Source organism: Lepisma saccharinum, chromosome 18, assembly GCF_977018435.1.
Source record: "Lepisma saccharinum chromosome 18, izLepSacc3.1, whole genome shotgun sequence".
Taxonomy (NCBI): Eukaryota; Metazoa; Arthropoda; class Insecta; order Zygentoma; family Lepismatidae; genus Lepisma; species Lepisma saccharinum.
The window spans coordinates 32,959,405-32,982,230 of record NC_139246.1 but is presented as its reverse complement, the minus strand read 5'-3'; the positions used below and the strand labels follow the sequence as shown (position 1 = coordinate 32,982,230).

General features: G+C 39.9%; 1 protein-coding gene across 1 annotated transcript in view; it reads right to left on the bottom strand.

Annotated features, from left to right (window-relative positions):
* The window catches only part of LOC146002204 (uncharacterized), a 129,780-nt gene extending 113,037 nt beyond the window's left edge, over positions 1–16,743 (bottom strand). Inside the window, exons 1-2 of the mRNA XM_083139922.1 lie at positions 16,659–16,743; positions 577–744 (exon numbers count right to left, since the gene is read on the bottom strand). Coding sequence (XP_082996048.1) covers positions 577–715 — 139 coding nt within the window. The 5' untranslated portion in view covers positions 716–744; positions 16,659–16,743. The remainder of the gene's footprint in view (positions 1–576; positions 745–16,658) is intronic.
* Between the last annotated feature and the right edge of the window lie 6,083 nt (positions 16,744–22,826).

Sequence of the window (22,826 nt, the reverse complement as noted above, 5' to 3'; positions counted from 1 at the left end):
TCTTGTCCCCGAATGTCAAGAATAAATTGCGTGGACAACGATTTTCGTCGGCGGAAGACGCCGTTGATGCGTTCAAACACCATATTATGGAGGTGTCTCAAGAAGATTGGAAAAACTGTTTTGACAAATGGTTCGAACGAATGCAAAAGTGTATTGACCATAAAGGAGAATACTTCGAAAAACAATAAAGCAGTTTTCAATGCCAAATTCCTGTTTTTTCATTGTTAGGCTCAAAATATAAATAGTGACCCTCGTACTAATAAATTATTAGGAGATTAATGTACTTTCACCAAAAGTGATTTTGATATCTACAAAATTCTTATGTACCTTATTCTTTAAATTATTTCTTTAACGTGATTGAATCATTGATTCTTTAGAAAGATCATCTGATTTAAATCAATCCACATTGGTGTTGGGAATTAAAGGAATTTCCATAGAGTGTTGTCTTGTGCACAGAAATCGTGAATTTAGTTTTCTGAAGATGGTTAATCTGTTTTCCGTTCTTCCTGTACGGGACAATTTGAAGCATATGAACTATTTGTAAGAAGCAAAACAGCAATCGTGACGATGTCTTACCTGTTCTGGCATTGATGTGAGTCTGCTTCGACAGCCATTGCCTGATGTGTTCTAAATCTTGCTGGATCCTTTTTGGGTCCTCGTTTAGTTCTTGACAGGCCTTTTCCTGCAGTTCAGCGCTTAGTGGACGGATTGGCATGGTTGAGGGTGAGGTCTGGTGCAGATACTCTGTGGTTAAAATAAAGTGCGGAACGTAACTAAAGCTTATTAACATAAACAAAACTAAGGCTTCTTAAATACAGGGTGGCCCAAATGAAAGGTAATCGAAATTCATTCATTAATATATTTTGGTTACTTATTTTTGGGCCCCCCTGTATAACTTAGAAATTAATATTAGGGTATTGTGATGGTATTTGTGGCCCTGTTGCAATGGCGTCGCTGATCAATGGCTGTCAAAAATTTGGGTCGGCTATATCTTCAAATTTAAAAAATGTATTCTGGTATTCATATTGTTATTGCACGATTGAAACTGGGGAAAGTTTCCATCATTTATCATTCATTTGTCCTCCTCCGTGGCCGTGCAGTCAAAGGCGCTGTGCTTTGGACTCCGACTGCGGGACGGCGTAGGTTCGAATCCGCCTGGGTAGCGTCTCTGGGATTTCGGCCTGTGCATGAGGATGGTGGGTTGCCACCGGTCAAATTGGGGAGCTACGAGTGAGTAGCGTAATCCGGTCTCTGAAATCTCCTATAACGGCTGGGGGTTCGACATGCTGACCTAACGTCACCCCATTACTGGTTGAAGATCTCTACACCTCTAGGTAGGATTGTGGGAGGGAGACTGGCAGTCGGGAGATAGGCCAAGCCCCTTCCAGGCCTGTCGAGCCACGGATTATGTTATCTTTAATTTATTTTCAACACGAAAGTTTTGTCTACTTTGACAGGGCCAGCAGCCTGATTTTGCGTGGGTCATGACACAATATGACCCCACCTTGGCGCCACCCCTGATGGTCGTTGAGATTTACTCTTTCTCTCTCTTACTTTTTCTTTCTTTTCATGTTTATATCTCTCTCTATTTCTTGATTTCTTTGTTTCACAATGTTTAATTTATCTCTCTCTCTCTCTCTCTCTCCCCCCTTCACGTTTGACTCTCTCTCCCTCTCTCTCTCTTTGTTCTCTCTTTATCTACATATTCACTTCTTTCTCTTGTTCCCTAACCCTTCTCATTTTTCTCCCTTTCTGTGATGCCGTAGAGGTAATCCTGTCGCCTTGAAATCAAGGGACCTCATGTTCGATCCCCGGTGAAAGCACATAGTGGATCGGACATGTCTTAAACCGTATATCCAGCAAGGATTAGCCTTTTCTGTGCATAAAGTTGATTTAAACAAATAAACCTCGGAAGATAACGGAAGGCTAGAGGTCCTTGCACGTTCACAACCTCTCCTAAAGACTTGCCATTTCACTGATATCCATTTGCGCAAGAAGGGAATATTCGTGTTACCAAATCTTTTATTTCACCACGTAGAATATTGCTGCACATCCGTACAGTACATTAACATTAGCCTTGTCACTGTGAAGGACTTCTCATTCAATGGAAGTGTCACACTGTCGAGACAACCATTCGTAATGCGCAGCTCTTCGTGGATGTATCCGATTAAAATCGTGTGCAAAGGTATGCGCACTTCTCTTCCATAAACGTCACTTTGATCTCAATGTGTTACTGACGCACTAAAGACATTTTAATGTTTCTTCTCTGACACATAGAAATGGAACAAATTGGTATACGAATTCAGTCATAACGTTTTACTGATTAAAGATATGACGAAAAAATCTTCACCATTGCATTTCTCTTGAAATTCTAGCCTAATTTTATATATCATATCACCCCCTTCCCATTTAAAATTTTGAAGTTGAATTCAAGATGGCGATCGTCATCGTCATATGCCCTATAACATTTCTCCCCACCCCTATTACAAACCTACAATGTTAGTTTTGCGGAACATTCTGTCATTCAACTTTTATTCGGGTGTCTCCACACATTTGGACCACCTGTAGATTAATTAAAAAGAAAAACTCTTCCGACCTCACCTATTTAATTCAGGCCTTTGTCGTGGAATAAATAGCGCAATATATACTGTGTAACATTAGTCCACAGGGAATCATACTATTCCACAGTTAAACAACACTTATATCAGTACAAAAAGGCACGAATAAAATGGATACAACTGTAGTTAAATATCATTAGATTAGGTTCAACATTTGATTTGCTCCCATCCAACCGTACTGTTGTGTGTGACGCTGTGATCGTTCAAAGCGTGTAAATGAACCGTTTAGTTTAAAAGACCTTTGGAAACGGAAATATGTTTACACTAACAGATTGTGTTTTGTTTTTACGATGGACTTCGGTAATTTGGTATTGCGAGAATATGATAGATTCGGTTTTCGGCGTTCACAGTGATAGGATCAAATAGTGATCGAGTGCGCTGAAACTGTAGTGTTGTGTGTGAGATAGGATCAATACCATTACTACAAGTCATATCCCGTTGATACGTGTTCCAGTGTTATTTCTGTGCATCTTGCGGGAATTTAAATTCGTGTCGTGAGGAAGCCGGCAATTGCCGGTCTCATTTAACTACCAACCATGATGGACGAACAGGAACGGTCTGCGGCTGCCGGACTTGTAGAATTGGCACAAGTCGGCCACACCAACCCCCACCTCGACAAAGAAGATATATCCATGCTTGAATTAACTAAAGGCCCAGGTAAACGGACACATGAGGTAAGTGAGGAGCCTACAGTGCACGAAAAAATTTCGCGGCCCACACAGGATCCACGCAGTCCCTTAGTTTACTGGTACTCTTCAGATATCCATGGACCCTATGTCGTGTTATTAGAGGGATTGAATCGAAACATTGGCAAACTTTCTGCCGGCAGTCTCGGCAATAGGCTGAGAAAGGCCGATATTCCTGTCTATTTGATAGAACAAAGTGGAAAAAACCGAGTGCGTGTGACATTTAATTCCGCAGAACATGCCAACGCTTTTGTCAAAAATGCCCCCTTCCTCGACCTTCTTGAAGTCCGGGCAAAAATTCCTGAAAGTTTAGTTCAACGAGAAGGTTTAGTTTATGGCATATGGATGTAACAGAACAGGATGTTCTTGACGGAATAGCTTCACCCTTTCCAGTTATCAGTGCGAAACGTCTTAAGAAAAAAACTTCGGAATGACGATGGAACAGCTAGATTAGTTGATACCAAATTAGTTTGTCTCACCTTTCTGGAAAATTTCTTCCAGAAAAGGTGCTTATCAACAGTGAAGTCTTGGTAGTCAAACCCCGGGTCAGGGCAGTGTTGCAGTGTTCCGTTTGTATGAGATACTCGCACGACCCCAATGCAGGTCAAAACCTATCTGCAGTAATTGCGGATCTGAAAGCCATGATACCCCTTGTAACAAGCCCCCATTTTGTATTAACTGTAAGCAAGGTCATGGTGCCCTTGATCGCACCTGTGAAATTTGGAGCCAGGAATCACAAATCCAAAATAAAATGGCCATGGAAAATTTATCCTACCATGACGCAAGACAAAAAATCTTGGGAACATATTTGGCCCCTCCTTCCAGGGAAGCGATCCTAAACCCGATTTATAATAAACGGGACTTTCCACCCCTCAAACCCAGCAAACTCAATACGACTCCTAGTTAACTTGGGCCACTCAGTAGCGCTTGGGAAAATCCTTTCACAGCGTTGACAACAGAAGAACCTAGTCCTTTACACCCGGAAGCAGGCCCCAGTGTCACCCACACCTCGGTGGGTCTCGCCAACCACACCAAATTTTCCAGACCCCGCCATCGGCCACACAGAAGTTTGATAACAACGATTAGGCGTCCGGGTGCTGAACACTTGGATCGTCGGCATGCCTCCAGTTCCAGTTCGGACACTGATAATGACATAACTGTGGTAGCACACCCCTCTCAATCGATAGGAAAGGATGAAATTTGTCCTTCCTTAACCGTAGGAAAACGGGCAATTCCCCCGGTATCTCCACGGCCGCGGAACCCTCAGCTTCCGCTAAAAAACGCTATGCCAGGAACAAGTTTCCAGTCTCAAGACGTCCATCGCAGTCGTTCTGACTATCAGACATTATCTAGCGATCACCAATCTCTATATCACTCTCTCCTGGACCTTATCCCGCACCTTTGGAATTCGGCTATTAAACTTCACGACTTCACAGAACAAGAACAATTAATTCGCAAAATTCAATATCTTACGACACATTTACTTTCTATTATATCGGGCCGTTAGAATGTCCCGGTATAGACCGCCTTCATGTGTTCTTTTTGTTCTCTCTCTCTCTCTCTCTCTCTCTTTCCTCCCCCATGTTATTTCCTGTCATTTTTCAATGGAACGTCCGCAGTTTTTCGGCCAGAAAATGTTAATTACAGCGACTTCTGGCGGATTATAAACCCCACATTCTTAGCCTACAAGAGGTGAAAGGCTCACGATATGAGAACTACAGATTACCACATTTTATTTCCTACGGTCCTCCTTTCCCCCCAGCACAACGAGGTGTTGCTATCTACGTACATGAAAATATTCCACACTCTCTTCTTTCTCTCCCCCCTCCTCTCCCTTTGATTCAATATTATAACGTAGAAATTGTTGCTTTACGCATTCAATTCCATCATCACTTATTCACACTCATATCCCTTTATATTCCTCCCCCCCCACTTTTCGCAGACCATCCCGTTATCCACCCTCAATGAACTCCTCACCCTCCCAGGACCCTATTTAATAACCGGTGATTTTAACAGCCATCACCAGCTGTGGGGCAATGTCCTGACAGATCGATTAGGTTACACCATTGAAAACTGGATCATTGAGAATGATTTTATTATTATGAATGACGGTACCCCCACCCACTATCCACACAATGGTTCCCGCCCGACCAATATCGATCTCACATTAGTATCCCCTAACCTTTTCTCTCATATCAATTGGATCAATAATTTTGACTTACGAGGGAGTGATCACACTCCGATCTTTCTTTGTTTACCGAATAATTTCTCGAATACAGGCGTGATTGACATTCCTGTCCGTCGATGGACACGTAACTCTATTAACTGGACCGCCTTCCGCTCTTATTTTCTTAAATTATATTATACGGATACTATACCCTCCCACCACACTATGACATATACCCAATTCCTCCACATGATTACGTTAGCTCTTGATCGGAGCGGAACGCGCCAAAATTTTTTACCATCGATCGATTTCCCAAGATTCATTGGTGGAACACTCAATGTGCCGCCATCAAAAATAGAAAAAAAGCACTCACAATATTTTATGCCAAACACCCCACGCCCGAAACCTGGCTAGTACTACACAACATTCAGACTATCGCAAAAAATACATATACCAAAGCAAAACGACAGGCATGGAAACTCTTCTGTCAGTCCCTTGATGTGAATCTCCCAATCGGAGTCATTTGGCGCAAATTCAACTCTTTACGACACCCCCATGTTCCTCGTCCCCGACCGATTAATACTGCCTGGGAAGTTGAATTTATGGATCTCCTCACACCTCCTACAGTCACCTTACCTCCCCCCTTTATAGACCAGACAAACATTACATTCACAGCAGATTTCCCTGCTGTGACAATACCGGAACTTCAGCATATTCTAGAGAACATCCCATCTACTGCCCCAGGATATGATGGTATCACTTATGACATCCTCAAACATTTACCAGAACAAGGACTTAATATTCTCACTGCGATTTTTAACTCTGTTTATTGTAGGGGTAAAATCCCGAGAAGTTGGACCCAACATGTTGTTATTCCGATATTAAAACCAAATAAACCAGCTATACATGCTACGTCTTACCGCCCTATTGTTCTCATACCAGTTATGGCTAAACTATTTGAAAGAACTTTACAACACCGAATATCTTGGAATTTAGAGAAACGCAATTTTTTTCCTCCCTCCCAAATGGGTTTTCGCACCGGGGTTCGCAGTCAAGATGCTATATTTACCCTTACAGTGGCACTTCAGAATAGCCAAATATTGCGACAATATTGCTTTAGTTTATTCATAGATGTTGCTCACGCCTACGATTCGGTTCAAATTCCAATATTATACCAAATTCTTGATGCTCTTCATATTCATCCGGTGGTAGCACAATTAATATGGCATTTATATCAAGAACGCATATTGGTTTTTTGGTTTCCCCATAATGTCACGGGACCACGATTAATCCGGAGTGGTGTCCCACAAGGCTCCCCACTCAGTCCAATCGTCTTTAATATATATACACAGTACTTACATCAAACACTAAATTCAAATCATCATATCCTTCAATAAGCTGACGATTTTTGTTTCTATAATAGCACATCAGATGCCACTCGAGGCATCTTAGACTTACGCAACTTTATCATTCAATTACGAGATCAATTATCGCTACGCGGTTTATCATTTTCCCCTGAGAAATCTCAGATCATTATTTTCAATCAGTATATGCTTACTCGTTATCCTAACAATTTAACTCATTTACATCAAATTCCGGTGGTTCAAACCTGTAAATACTTAGGGATTCATTTTGACCGTAAATTAACTTGGCAACCACATCTTACATATTTGCTCACAAGAGGGACAAAATTGTTAAACATTTTGAAAGGGCTTGCCACTACCAAATGGGGGGGCCACCCCTCCATTATGCTTTTGTTTTATAAGAATTGTTTTCGTTCACTTTTTGATTATTCGGCTCCCGTATTGGGCGGGATGTCTGATCGCTGGCTACAAAAAATGGATATTTTACAACGTCAGGCACTCCGCCTTTGCCTCGACTTAATGGCATCTAGTCCCAATGTTAGCGTTTATGGAGAGAGTGCTGAACCACCTCTCTCCTTCAGATACCAATACTCTACCATGAAATACATATTGAAAACATGGGAACGACACCCTCACCCCTTCAATACCGTATTCGCTATTCAACGACAACTGAACGAAACTTTAACCCTCGATCGCTTTCGCCCTCGGCTTTTCTTTTTTGTCTTGTTATAATATTGATCGAGACGCTTAACATCTCAGCTCCACATTTACATCTCCTTTGATTTACACTTTACCGATACTGACCGCTCCTCTCCCTAATATTAATTATACCGATTTCGGTCGACACGAATACTACAAAGAATTATGGCCCGACTACACTTTTATTTACACAGACGGTTCCAAAGATGCCGACCGCGTTGGATGTGCCTTTTATGTCCCTCGATACAATGTTGTACGTCAATTTTCCTTATCGTCAGAAGCGTCTATTTACTCGGCAGAGTGCTATGCCATTTATCAGGCTTTGCTCCACGCTCGTGAAGCACACTACACGCAAACTTTAATTCTCACAGATACCCTCAGTGTATTATTTACAATCGCTCGTTGTGGTAAGGCAGCTTATCGGTTGCAACTCTTTCCCACCTTAATTTTACAGGAGTACTTTCACCTCCACCACAACGACCAACGAGTACAGTTCACTTATGTCAAAGCGCATAGCAATCTTAATCCTTATCAAGACCTAGTGGATCTTTATGCCAAAACAGCTGTGGACGTTCCTTCCCCCTCTCCTATCCGACTTGCCTATACTGATCTTTTACCTCGGGTCAAAAAAAAAAAAAAATCATTCCCAATGGGAAAATTGGGTTCATGCCGCAGTGGCAAAAACCACTACTTATAAATGGTTCATCGATAAACTCCCTATTCTACCCTGGTTTCATCACCTAAAAATGCCTCGTGAAGTGATCACTTGTATCCTACGCCTTAGAACGGGGCACGAGACCACAAACGATCATCTGGCAAGAATTCACCAAACTCCCTCTCTCAATTGTACCTGTGGAGAACATAAACAAACCCCCACCCATTTATTTTTTCAATGCCCGCTATGGAATACACAACGTCAGGCACTCTTTCACAGACTCCTTCGAAAAAAGGTTCCTTTTCCTCTCTCCTTGCCCTCTTTACTTTCATCACCTTCCCCCTCTACTATGTGGATTCTCTATGGATTTGCTCGACAGTGTGAACTTCGCTTTTGATATCATCCCTCATCATTGCAGTGTTATAGTGACAGTGAAGTGAAGTGTAACAAAATATTGTGCTACTAGTGCGCGAATTTCCAGCCCTCAATGTTTTCAGACCGTTGCCCAAGACTGCTACCATACAAGCGGTGAGGGGCATGAAGAAGAAGAAGAAGACGATGGACTTCGTTGTAAATGTTTAGTAGCTTTTGGTGTTCAATATCTAATGTAAGATTATGCGGAGCTTATCTCTTGAAAGTATACTGGACATCTTTAGTTACATCTGCGTGTGTGTGAATACACAACACGTACGTGCGACAACGCTTTGGTAGCAATTTTCATCCGAAAGAGCATAGTGGACTCAGTTGTTGCGATAGTTAACTACATTAATTAAAAGAAGAGCAGAAAAAACTAGACTTCTGAAGTTCATGTGCTCTGTTTATAGTTGCACAAAGGTAATGCAATCTCTAGATTTTTGAACACTGAAGAGTGGATTATTACCAATATTTACCAAAAAGAGACCTGACAGCAGCGGCACATGATATTCAGAAGTTGCATTCTTAACTGATAATTTTGAACATTAGAATATTTTTAATGCTAGTATGAAGGGGAAGAAAGAAAATATAGTTTTACATCAAATGACAATCTCGATGCGTTATTTTAAAGCATAATGGAATTATGGAAGTATAAAGGCATTGGCGGATTGATATCATTATATTAAAACGAACAACGAATGTTTATAAACTTTAGCCCGACCCTGTGGCCGAGTGGTTAGCACATCGCGCTGCGACGCCAAGGGTCCCGGGTTCGAATCCCGGTCGGGCTTGGTTGTTTGTGAATGTCCATTCATCAATTTCATCATTTCATCACTCATCCCCATCTTCGCAAATTAGCCTAGAGGCACAAAACGCGAAGTAAAATAAATTAAATCAATCAATTTATAAACTTTTATCATCTCGTATAATATCTAAGAAAATAAAAGTTAAAATATACAAAACAGTAATTTTGCCTGTAGTATTATATGGATGCGAAACTTGGTTCCTTACATTGAAAGAGGAACATAAATTAAAAGTGTATGAAAATAAGATCGTTAGGAAAATATTTAGGCCTAAAAGGAATGAGGAGAGACAGGGGAGTGGAGAAGGTTACATAATTTAGAACTACATAATTTGTATTCATGTCCAGATATTATTAGAATTATTAAACCAAGAAGACTTAGGTGGGCAGGCCATGTGGCACGAATGGGAGAGAAAAGAGGAGTTTACAATTTTTTTGTTGGGAAGCCTGATGGTAAGAGACCAGTGGGAAGGCCAAGACGAAGATGGAGAAATAACGTTCAGATGGACCTAAAGGAAATCCGTAAGGGGGGAAAGGAGTGGATAGATCTTGCTCAGGATGGAAGGCCTTTGTTGCTGCAGCCATAAACCTTCGGGTTTAAGAAGGTTAGATAGTTAGAACAACAAATGTTTGAGGAATGCTTTTCCAGATAGCAAAACAGTCTGGCACAAAACATTGCTTGAGACTAGATTTACTAAACACTTAAGTATGCGGACACTAGAAATGGAGTCCGGGACTTATTGTTAACTGTACAATGCTGACGTTAACTGCTGGACACAACGCGAGAGCGTTCTAGGTCAAATATTTCTTTACTTTTGTGACACAGTCATTGTTGATACAAATACACTTAGTACTACTTGTATTTCACAATAATCTACTATTGCTATCACCTTATAATCAAATGGCTCTTGGCTTCCTTTCCTGATGTTAGTATATTTCACCTCGAATTTCCCTTTGAAGGTATTGTCCCGATTACTTTATGTGACCAAATTGGATCTAGAACTAATACTTGCAATTGTCTGGATGTTAATACTACATATAGACATATACAGCACGCACACACACACACACACACACACACACACACACACACATATATACATATATTCGATACACACTACAGGCACACAGTGATTCGGAACTCACTTTAAACTATAGGTCCAGTCACGACTAGCCTATCTGTGGCACAAAGGTGAACTTGAAAATAAGACTCAGAAACATATGTTCGACATATATTTAATATGTCGAAATATCTGCTCTGTATAACAAGTGTTACATTTCATAACTTTTTGCTCTTTCCAGAAGAAAGGTTTATGTCAAGTTTTGTACGAGTATGTCCGCCTTTGTGAATAGATGAAAAGCTGTGACCTTCAAATGTTTCCACTCACCACTGATATTGATCTGAATATTGATTCCAGTTTGATTTTAGAAAATCTTTCTGGTTTGGAGGATACAGGGGAACGATAGTTCACTACCGCCAATGTGAATGCATATGACTGGAGTCGCAACCTCTTTTGCTGTTGCCACAGAAAACACAAAACACATATCATTACAACAGGCAGAAGGATTGTCTAAACTTCAGAAGGATCGAACTTTGAAGCTTAACTTTAGGAAAACAAGCTACAACAGTTCTGGATTTAAGGAAAAGAAGGAATTCTCTGTGTTATCACATGTCCTCCTACAGTTTACTGCAGTTTATTCAACCCACTTCTGCAAACAGGAATTCTCGGCATCTGGCCAATACATAAGCTACCTGAATCCAATATGGACTACCTAAGGTTTGCGGTTGTTTCTAATGGTGTACAATGTCAGAAAGGTAAAACAAGTTACAAGATTCAAAAGAGTGAATATTTCCGGACGTTTACTGAAAATTGGAGCCAGTTCCGAATAATAACATGGGTGCAGGGAAAATTTTATTAAAAAGTTACGTAGGCCATATTTTGGTCTCTTTTTTAAAATAATGCAACAGAAATTGTAAAGAAAGTACCACAATGTCGTTGTTATTGATAGATAAGTAGTATATTGAAACACTTACGTTTTATTTACATAATAACATATGAGATTTGCACAAATAAATAACTTTGATTACAAAGCAATAAGCAAGGAAGTGACGTGTCACAATTTGTTACCAGAAGGCCATGGATTACACATCACAGTCTGGACAAATGTAAAGTCCTTATCATCCATAGTGACTTCCAGACACTCTACATGAACACAAGAGTAACAAATGTCGTATTTGTATTTGTCTTTCACGATATATTCCTACGTAGGCCATATTGAGTCCATATGGTTTCCTTTGTTATAAACAGGACTTGATTAAAATCTAAACCATGTACATTGTAGTAAAGTACAAATTATGAGCTATGAAAATGTGGACTAGAGATATAATAAGTAATAACTTACTTGTGCAATATTAGATCACGCAGATCATATTCACGAGGTTCATCTATTTCGATTCTTTGTCCTCACGTTACTGTACTATAGGTACAGCCAACAGGTTCCATCATTCGGACAGTCTAAATGACATACTAACGCTAACTGTTGAATTAATCTTGTAACTACTTGGAAACAGAAAATAGGCCATATTGGGTTCAGGTATCTTACATAAAAAAGTAAAAAGAACGAGAACGACTTCGTTCTGGGGATCAAAAATTCCGGGTTGTTTTTCTGCAATTTCTTCCCGTATTGAAGTAAGCAAGCCCATATTCCTAATTCAAGTAATATGGTTGATAAAATTTAAATATGCAACAATATGCCTGTTTTTCACATGTAGCAATTGTAATATAATACTAATATTAATATGCTCGGGTGTAAAACATGCTAAGTAACATTTTGGTCATTTCTGAGTTCATTAAGAAACAAAAGAAGATATACCGTAGATAATTTGTGTTTGTGTTGTGTTTACCAATTTCAGAAGGCTTCAATGAGTCCAATGCAAATTGTATGACATGGCAATTTCACTCGAAAATTGAAGGATGGCGCATTTTACTTTGTAACTCAAATATGACCAAAATGTCATTTACCATGTTTTAAACCCGTGCATATTATTCACAGATACAACTTTTAATACATACTACCAATGTTTGAAATTATAAAACTTGGCTCAAGTACTAATACTATGTATTATTGCATATTATTCTGCTTAAAATTAAATCATTTCCTTATTGATGCGAATAAATGATATTCAAGACGAAATAATTTATTAATTATAGATGTATTGTTGACAATGTCTAAGAAATTCGTCCCATTTGAAGCAGATGGCAGGAAATGTGCTCTGACATTTTCCTCCATGTAGCGAACTTTTCTGCTCTTTGGTCTAATGGTGATAATCATAATTAGATGCAACCTATTTGTCCCAATTACTTCATATATTTTACTGATCTTAAAATTTAATACCTATATTCTTAAAATATGGTTGGCGCAGAAAAGCAATATTTCCATCACCCCGCACATGGAATATGTGCGTGTATAAAATACATTAAATATGAAATTTCTAGGTTACGCATGTGTTGAGAGATTTAACTAGACATTCTTGTGAAAGATCACAGATATCATTCTAGAATCGAACTTTTACATTCTAATGAAACAATAGGTATAATAAGGCTCTGAATAAATATTGAAAATAGAATTTAGGATAAGAAACGGAAACAAGTTGGAATTTACTCTTTATATTTATGTCCTGTCCCGTGGCCGTACGGTCTAAGTCGTCATGCTTTGGGGTCAGGCTACGGGACGCGCGCAGGTTTGGATCCCTTGGGGGAGCTTAACAGCTTCTCTCCTGAGATTTCGGCCTGTGTATGGAACCGGTGGTCACCCACCGTCGTGAGGAGATTGGGAAGGTACGAATGAGTAGCGTAACCCGGTCATGGAAACCCACAACGACAACTGGGGGTTCGTCCTGCTGACCCCACGTCACCCTGTAACTGGTTGGATGATCTTCCACCTTAGTAGATGGAAGTGACGTCATCAGTCGGTAGGTAGGATCTGGCCGTCATGGGATATTGCGCTACGGGTTCTTTATTTATTATTTATTATACCGGGTGATCCAAAAGTCCCAGAACGGTCACATATCGTGAGAAATACACATCGAATCTGAAAAAGAAATAATGCGTGTTTAATAAATGAAAGAAAGCTATTCAAGGATACCACATTTGATTCCCAACCCCGCCCCCTTGGGGTGGGGCGGGGGTCAACTGTGAAATTTTAAATGGCAACCCCAATTTTGTATTGTAGAATCGGAAAGAGGACTTCATTCCGAGGCCAACGAGCTACAACCATCCTCTTAGCTCGATTAGGAACGGAGATATGGCGATTTTAATTTTTTTTAAAAAAAAGTATATGGAAGGGGGGGGTCTATATATCTCCGTTCGTAATTGATCTAGGCGAATGGTCGATAGCTCGTTGGACTCGGAATGAAGTCCTCTTTCCGATTCTAGAATACAAAATGGGGGTTGCCATTTAAAATTTCACAGTTGACCCCCGCCCCACCCCAAGTGGGCGGGGTTGGAAATCAAATTTGATATCATTGATAGCTTTCTTTCATTTATTAAACACGCCTTATTTCGTTTTCAGATTCGATGTGTATTTCTCACGATATGTGACCGTTCTGGGACTTTTGGACCACCCGGTATATTTACAGAATACGTAACGTTATTTTTGTAACAAACAGGTGGTCTCTCTCGCCTCTGTATCTATGATTCTATTTATTTCTCTCTCTCTCTCTCTCTCTCTCTCTCTCTCTCTCTATATATATATATATATATATATATATATATATATATATATATATATACACACACACCGGTATATATCTGTGTGTATGTGCATGTGTAAACACGTGGTTCTGCTACAAATGATATTCATAGATTGATTGATTGAGTTGGTGTTCTAAGTCCACTTTATGCATAGTAAGGCTAATCGGGACTGGACCTACATTTTAAACTGGGATCCGAACCACTATGTGCATCCACCGGGTATAGAACCCGGGACCCCTTGATTACAAGGCGACAGTACCGCTGCGCAATCGGAGAGGCTACAAATGATATGGGATATTTCACATATGGGTAAGGTGAAAGGCAGACTATCATTCCACTGCTGTCTAGATCTAAAGTTCACATTTGTCCCCCTGGTCACCAGGGGTGTCCCCCGAGGCGGAGGTTAATGATGCTTACCGCGCCACTATAATTTTCGGGAAGTTTTTCCATAAAAATAATATAAAATCCAACATACATATTTTTAAAAATATATGTAAAATTATGTTCACAGCTTAGCACCACGCCGCAATATGTGCTATGAAGTCGGGGGGGGGGGGGGGGTATCATAATCTTTAGCAATCCATTTACTTTAACTGATTCGAAGTCACCTTTGCTACTACATGAATCATATTTAATCCGTTAGATGAAGAAGAGGCAGAACTAAAGGTCGGTAGATAAAGTTTTCAGTAAAGCAAAAAAACTAACTTTCAGCAATACAATAGTTGTATACGCGCTGTCGTAATTAAATACTTCATGGGGATTATGACATGATCTGGGGCATTGGGGGAGATGGGCTGTTAGCAACGCCTTGTTGCCTAACTACGGAATCGAAGCCGGATCGTTAAGTGGTTAGATCGTGAATTGATAACTCTTCGATGCAGTTAGAACTAATACAAGGTTATACAGTATTTTCATACGAATCGTGAGGTAATTAGTAAATAATACTTCAATGTGTAATGTGAATAATAAATTTGAACAAAATTTTTGATCTGGAAAATAAATTGAGTTATTAATTTCTGACTTTAGAAGGTACCAATCTTTGGCCTATACATGGGAGAAGCTAGTATATACCAGCACACTTGACACAAACTTGTAATCGCAAGATAGCAATACCGGCTCAATAATTATCTACAACTCATTTCAGTAATCAAACTAATTCTTAGAACTCCTTTAGTTTCAGGAAAAGCTTATAATCACAAGACTGAATCGTAGATACGTCATTTCTGTAGTACTTCCTGCCTCCAGATTACGTAAAACAATTTATAGGGATAACTTACACATACATTTTCCTTGCACAGTATGATATTTTTTCACAACTATAAGCAGCTATTATTAACTTTAATTCGACATCTAACGTCTCATTTTTGTACTACTCATACTTCTTGACTATTGTTACGTACTTGATATTGTTACGTCAATAAACGGTGTCGTTCTATTGGCGAACAGTCCCAATTGCGAACACTCGCTGCCTGAACACGAATGACGCTATATTAAATGGAAGGGTTGTGTCTTAATTCCGAAGACATTTTTTCTACGTTGAGACCTACAACATTCTCTCACACTACCTGAGTCTTTTTAGCGAAGTTTTAAAAGTGACTCCGTTCCAGACTTGAGGCAATCAAGGGGTCCCGGGTTCGATACCCGGTAGAGGCACATAGAGCTACGGACACCACTTTAATCCTTCGTTAAGCGTGTGGGGTACATTTGTCCCCCGTTGATATTCATTACGATGCGAGATTGCAACACTGTGAACTATATTCCACATGAGTGCTTTTGTGTAGCTGAACGTTCTGTCTTTATCTTTGTTTTAAGCTCGTTCTGTTGCGCTTCTAAACCACGTTATAAAGTTAACGTCAGTCGTTCAGCACGCATGTTCAGTTTAATCACGATGAATTTCATACCTTAAAGATGGTTAAAGTGTTGGGGGTCAGGTGTAAAGTGGAATCCATAAGTATTGCTCGGCAAATTATCCACGACTTTTTGCATTGGTTTTTCTCTTGCATCGTACGTCTTTTTAAGCAATATATTTTTAAGACTGTCAGCAGCTTGTTTATGGTTTTGTTTCAATTCTTGATGCTCTCATTGAGTAAAACAAAGTGCATGAACATGGTGATGGACAGTTTGCTTCGTATTATTTATGCAATAACGCGCCTAATGAAGGGTTAGACTGTTGTTCCAGTCCCAATTAGCCTTACTGTGCATAAAGTGGACTTAAAACACCAACTCAATCAATTAAGAGGAAAACTCAAAACCTAAAATTCAGAATATTCAAATATATTGTGCAGTAGCTTTCAATTTACATAAATATAGGGTAAGTGTAAATAATTATACAATATTACACAGTTATTATGACGTAACTGTTTGTGATAGAAAATGAAACAAGGCATCAATGTAAAAACGACTCACATTGCACGTCGTGCATATGAATTACACAATACTATTAAATTCATTGACTGAACGTTTAGTCCTAATAAAACAATTAGTGAAAGCATTTCTTACCTGAACTATAAAAGCTGCTAGCACAGAATCACAGGAATCAGAAAAAGCACCAAGTCGATTTGAAGAATGATTAATTTATCACAACCCAACCAAGGAGCTGATAAGTTTTATCAGTCCTGCCGATATCACCAACAAGATAAGAATGCATTACACTCGCCTTAATAGAAGAGTGACGTCAGCAGTTTCATTAGGCAAAACTGTACTTGCAAATGTGTGCCAGGTGTGTCCTTTATCAAAACCTGTCAGATTTGTGCAATTGTTATCTCTTGTAAACAGTTTGTAGATTATACATTTTGATTTGAAGGGTGTTGGCTAATTGTTAAATTCTTACGTAAGAATAAAATTCAATCTATCTATATATATAGAAATGGATGGATGTGTGTATGTTTGTTCCGGCATAACTATCGAACGCCTGGAGCAATTTCAACCAAACTTGATACACACATCACTTACAATCTGTAAAGAAATATTGTATGGGTAAGACACCCCTGGCACCTGGGGAAGGGCTGGGAAGGGGTGACATGTAAAAATATTCGAAAACGACCGATATTAGTGTCGAATCCATAGTTTTCGGGATCGCTAAGCTAATTGGTCACATTGACGATGATATATATGATATATGTATTTGAGAGAGAGAGCGAGAGAGAGAGAGAGAGAGAGAGAGAGAGAGTTGCTTTCTCGATCACGATCAACATGTTACAGGGACAGTCTATTAAGTACTGCGGAGTGGATTTAAGATCACCATGTTTTTCCCACGAACAACTTTAATAAAAGATTTGGATAAATTAATACCCGGGCAACGCCGGTTAATCACCTAGTTAAATATAAAAATGTTGACCATTATTTTCAGGATTTTTCATGGAAGAATTAGTTTACACGCTTTATAGATCGAACATACATTTTGCCAAGCTGATAAGGTAGTTGCATTTAGATAATTTTCTTCATTTACATGCTGTGTTCTTGGCATTCAATCAGGTATTCCTGAGTTCGATCTTCAATACAGCATACAGCTCTGTAATTTTATGTATTACTAATGTATTCTATCCATCTTGCCGTGGTCATTTTCTAGCGTCGACAGGAAAGTCTTTAAATTTATCTCTCTTTTTCTTTCTTATTGTCCTTGTTTCCCTTTTTACCTCTCTCTCCCTCCATTCCTTTAAACTTTTCTACATTTTCTCTCTTTCCATATATGACACTTTGAATTTTTCTCTCTCTCTTTTCTTCTACGTCTACATATCTCTTTTTCTCTCTCTTTCTTCCTTCCTCCATTGTATTTTCATTTTCTTTCTTTCTATCTCTGCTTACCTATCTCCTTCTATCGATTTTTGCATCATTCTTTTACTTCATTCGCCTGTGTGTCTGTGATTTTGTCCACTAAAATGATCCCCTAAATTTAGGTGGACTAAGACCATTTCAAGTTGGATAGAGCCCACCCTTTTCCACCATATGGCGACGCCACTGTAGATCAAACGTTGCATTTTGCTTTTATATCTCTCCATCGTCTTACTTCATCTCTATCCCCATTTCATATGCCTACTTTTCTTCTTTCCATTTTGTCGATGGTTTTCATTTGGTAAATCTTCCTAACTGGCTCTTCTCCACATTATTCTCATGTGTGTTACATTCTTCCTACCCTATTTGCAACTCTTGTTTTTCTTTTCCCATTATTTTCCTGATGTCCTCATTACATATCTTACTCAACTTTTCTCCTGTACTCCAAATTGTTAGTGCTCGCATCTTTCATACCTTTTTTGTTACAGCCTCGTCGAAGGCTTTGTTGTAAAGTCGTTACCTTGTAATCAAGGGGTCCCGGGCTCAATACCCGATGGGAACAAAGTGATTCGGTTTCCACCTTTAGCGGCGGATTCATTCTCGCTTAGCTTAAAGACTAACTCAATCGTTTTTTGTCATAGCCAGTACGTTATAATCGGGACACAACAGAACTCCTTGGACCTTAATAATGGCGCACTACCCAATACTCTTACTTTGTATTTAATGACACTCGACTTGGATCTCTTGTGGAGGCATATTGAACAGTCTTTACCGCGTAGCCCCGTTTCGCCTAATTGCTTATCAACAGACCTTGGATTTTATGTTTTCAACCTATTTTTTCCTTTATAGGAATGTAAGAAAAAATAAGTTATGTCAACCTATTTTGCTTGTTAGAACCTATTTTAGGTTTTTGCGCATAAATCAAGCCTTTATGTTTAGGTTTTTATATATTTTTGAAGGTTTTACAGAATTTTTATGTCACAGAGGCATTTCAATGACGAACGTGTTTGAAACGTACTCTCTGTCGATTACCCTCCCTCCAAGTGGATGGTGAATTTTCAAAGCTCTAAACAAAGAAAAATATCTGGTGCCACTGTTACCTGAACAACCCAAAGTGGTCTGATCTGTGTGGTCTTGCTCACTTTCGCGTCACTTTGCTGCTTTGTGGCATTCACGCCTTGCAAACTAACATTTCAGCATTGAAGTTTCCACCACTGACTATGTTTTTGTTAAAAGATTATTTTGAGCATATAAGATGATCCTCGCAGACAAAGATGATCCCCACAAACAAAATTGCGGAGTTTGACTGTGGATAACATGGAAAAATATTGTTACCTAACGATTGATTGAGTTGGTGTTTAGGTCCATTTTATGCACATTAAGGCTAATCGAGACTGGACCTACAGTTTAAAGTGGGATCCGAACCACCATGTGCATCCACCGGGTATGGAACCCGGGGCACCTTGATTGCAAGGCGACGACGCTATAACTGCGCACGCCATCGGGGAGGCTACAATGTTGCCTAACTATACGGCGAAGAGTGGATTTTAATAGCAAATTTCCAATGGTAAGTTCTGCCATCGCCGTAATGTTAGTCAACACACACAACGTTATGCAAGAGAGTGCGTATTTCAGGATATAGGTGTCCCATTTTCATTGTCGGTGACTATACCTAATCAGGATTTTTCAAGAATTTTGAACTTCTGTAAGTTTTTTTGAACCTACTTCAGGATTTTTCTAGCCTAACTTTAGATTTTTAGGACCTATTTTAGAATTTTTAGAACCTATTTTAAGTTTTTATAACCTATTTTAGGATTTTTAGAGCCTATTTTATGAACCTAAAACCACACTTTTTAGAACCTAAAAATCTACTTATCAGCAAAATATAATGTGATTTATTAGTGTAATTTATTAGATGTTAGCATACGACCAAGCGTACATGTATTGGCTATTATATTAGTTATGTCTCCTTTGTAAATATGTTACTTTGTGCTTATTTTCTTTTAGGAAATATCACAAACGTCCCAAGCTGTTGGATTGTGTGACAATGCTCTGTCTTAGGAACAAACTGTATTGGCTCATATGACTGTTCCTAATTAGCATCGGCTAATGTTCCGAATTGTTTCATGTTTTGGTTGATCACCATCAAAATTTTGCTAGCTTGCAATATTTTCCTTCCAACCTGCCGGCCCCTGTGGCGGAGTGGTTAGCACATTGCGCTACGACTCCAGGGTCCCGCGTTCGAATTCCGACCTGGGCATGGATGTTTGTGAGTGTACGTTCATCAATTTCATCATATCATCGCTCATCCTCATCTTCGCAAATTAGGCAAAAGTGACACAAAAAGCGAAGTGAAATAAAGCAAATCAGTCAATCAGTCAATCAATTTTCCTTCCAAGCGGTTTAGGCTCCGTATTCTCTGCCGTTCTGATGCTTATCGTCGGACCTGGATACTTCTATACCCTGTCGCATTATCTCTGGAGGAAGGTCCCGCATAGAGTCAGAGAAGTGGGGAAAATTGAGTGGGCAGAGCGAAGCAGTATACGCTGCTGTGAAGGCTGTTAACTGGAGTCGCTTTCCCCTCTCCACGCAATCCCATTCCTCCCATTGTTCCTTGGTGAAGCCGTCTCGCATCACTACTTGCGCGGAGACTTGTTTTCGTTCGCCTGCTACAGAGATAAGCGGGACAGAGTGTAGTTCTGGTCATTGCCAAGCCATTGTCTGAATGACAGCAATACGCTGTGTCGCTATGGCAAGGGTTGGTAGTGATTTTAATTGGCCCCAGTGCTCCATTATTGAGTTTGAAAAAGAAATATACGAGGGCAATTGTTCTTGTAGTGGCAACATGTATGAGAAAGAGACGTGAAAATATGATACCTGAAATCATTTACAATTATTCTATGTAATTTCCTGCTGCTGCGTGAACACGTTTCCAAACAATTGGCAGTCGTTGGGTGCCATTGATAGCTTCCGTTCGTGCCAGTGTGCGCAGAGACCGCCCTGTGGCCGAAATGCTCGGGATGTCTGGAAAGCATTTCCCCCTCAGCAGGTTCCTTCATCTTGGAAAACAAATCAAAGTCGCAGGTGCTCATGTCAGGAGAATAAGGTGGGTGCTCAACACCTCCCAATCCCATTGTTGCAGTACGTTCTGCACCACTTGTGCTGTATGATATGTTGCGTTATCGTGGAGAATGATGGGTCTTGCTTGCAGGAGATGTGGTCTCTTGCGCCTAAGAGCAGGGCGCAAATGGTCACGAAGGCAACTGACGTAATAGTCTGCATTCACGTGACAACTTTTCGAACACTATGTGCAAGGATAACCCCTTCATGGTCATATGACACAATCATCATCACCTTCAAATTCGCCGGTTCCTTTTTTAGGACGTGGTGAAGCCGGATGACGCCACTCATTCGGTTGCCGCTTCAATTCCGGCTCGTACGATCTGGCCCACGTCTCGTCAGTGACAAGAATGCGAGCAATGAATGCGTTACCTTCCAATCGCCAACGTGCAAGGTGCATGCGTGCACATTCTCCTTTGTGCCATTGCTGAACTTCCGTCAGGATATGCGGTACCCATTTTGCCGATATCTTACGCAGGCCGAGGTTCTGAGTTAGCATGTGGTATACAGAGGATGGGGAAATCTTCAGTTTATTTGCTAATTCACTACAACGTCGATCATTCTCCAGCAATCTGTAAAGTGCTTCAAGGTGTTTTGGATCTGTTGCCGTGCGAGGATGCTCACCACCATGTTCTCTCGCCGCTGATTCACTACCACTTTCAAATGCCTTGGCCCATCTAACAACGTGGTCTCCACATGCTTCGCGTAAGCCCTTGTGAATTTACCGTGCATTCATTCCACATGCAACCTGAAATTTGATGAATATTCGCTATTCTTCACGCGTGATCATTGTTCTGGGCGGTATTATACACAGACTTCACTTTAACGTCTTCTAACTACCACACAACAGTACTATTCAGCACCAAACACCTACACACGATCCGTAGTTCAAGACTAAACAAGATCCGATTGTATTTTGTCCCAGCGAGAACTGTAAAGCGTATACCAACAGTGTTGCCAGTACAAGAAAAATAGCCCTCGTACAATACACGAATTCGTGTGATCAGTTGGCGAGAATACGAGACAGAGTAAGGTCTGCGGATGGTGAGAGAGAAGCAAACTGGAGAACGATTATTGGACCATGGTGTGTCATAGATTCGATGTCTGACAGTGAGGTCAGACAAGTGATATTTGAGAGGACAAGTGTAGGAACAATCTTCATCTATTTGTAAGGCAAGTAATATCCTTTCTTAACCAATCCATATCGGTTCAGTCATGTAGAGTATAAAACCCATATCTAACCTAAGTTAATTTCTATCACCATTCCTTTAAATGTAACCTCTTGCATTTATCACATTTAGCCCAAGCGAGTGATAACCATCTGAGAGATGAATGAGAAATAACTACATCACCCAATTCAATCTAGAGGTTCTTGGTTCGATCCCAAACGCAGCATGGGACTTGCGTTACGGTATACATTTAATTCAAGATTTTCGCCCCGGTTGGTCGAGCTGATTCTTGCATGATTTCCGTCAGTTTCAATTTTAAAAAGGGAAGTCTTGTGTCCAATGTACTTGATTTTATCTAATGTTTATGTAAATACTTAATGCTAACTATTATTAATTGAAGGGTTTGGTGCAACGACATGACAAGCCACATTCGGTAAATGTTTCAGTAGAACAATTTTTAATTTGAAAAATTCCATATTTTAAATATTAATTTAATGTTCGCCAGGCTTCCTAAGTTTTGAAAAAAATATCTTATCTCGTATGTGAGTCAAACGAGTATGCTTTGAGTGTTACTTTACTCAAATGTATTTCTTTTGTAAAATAATAC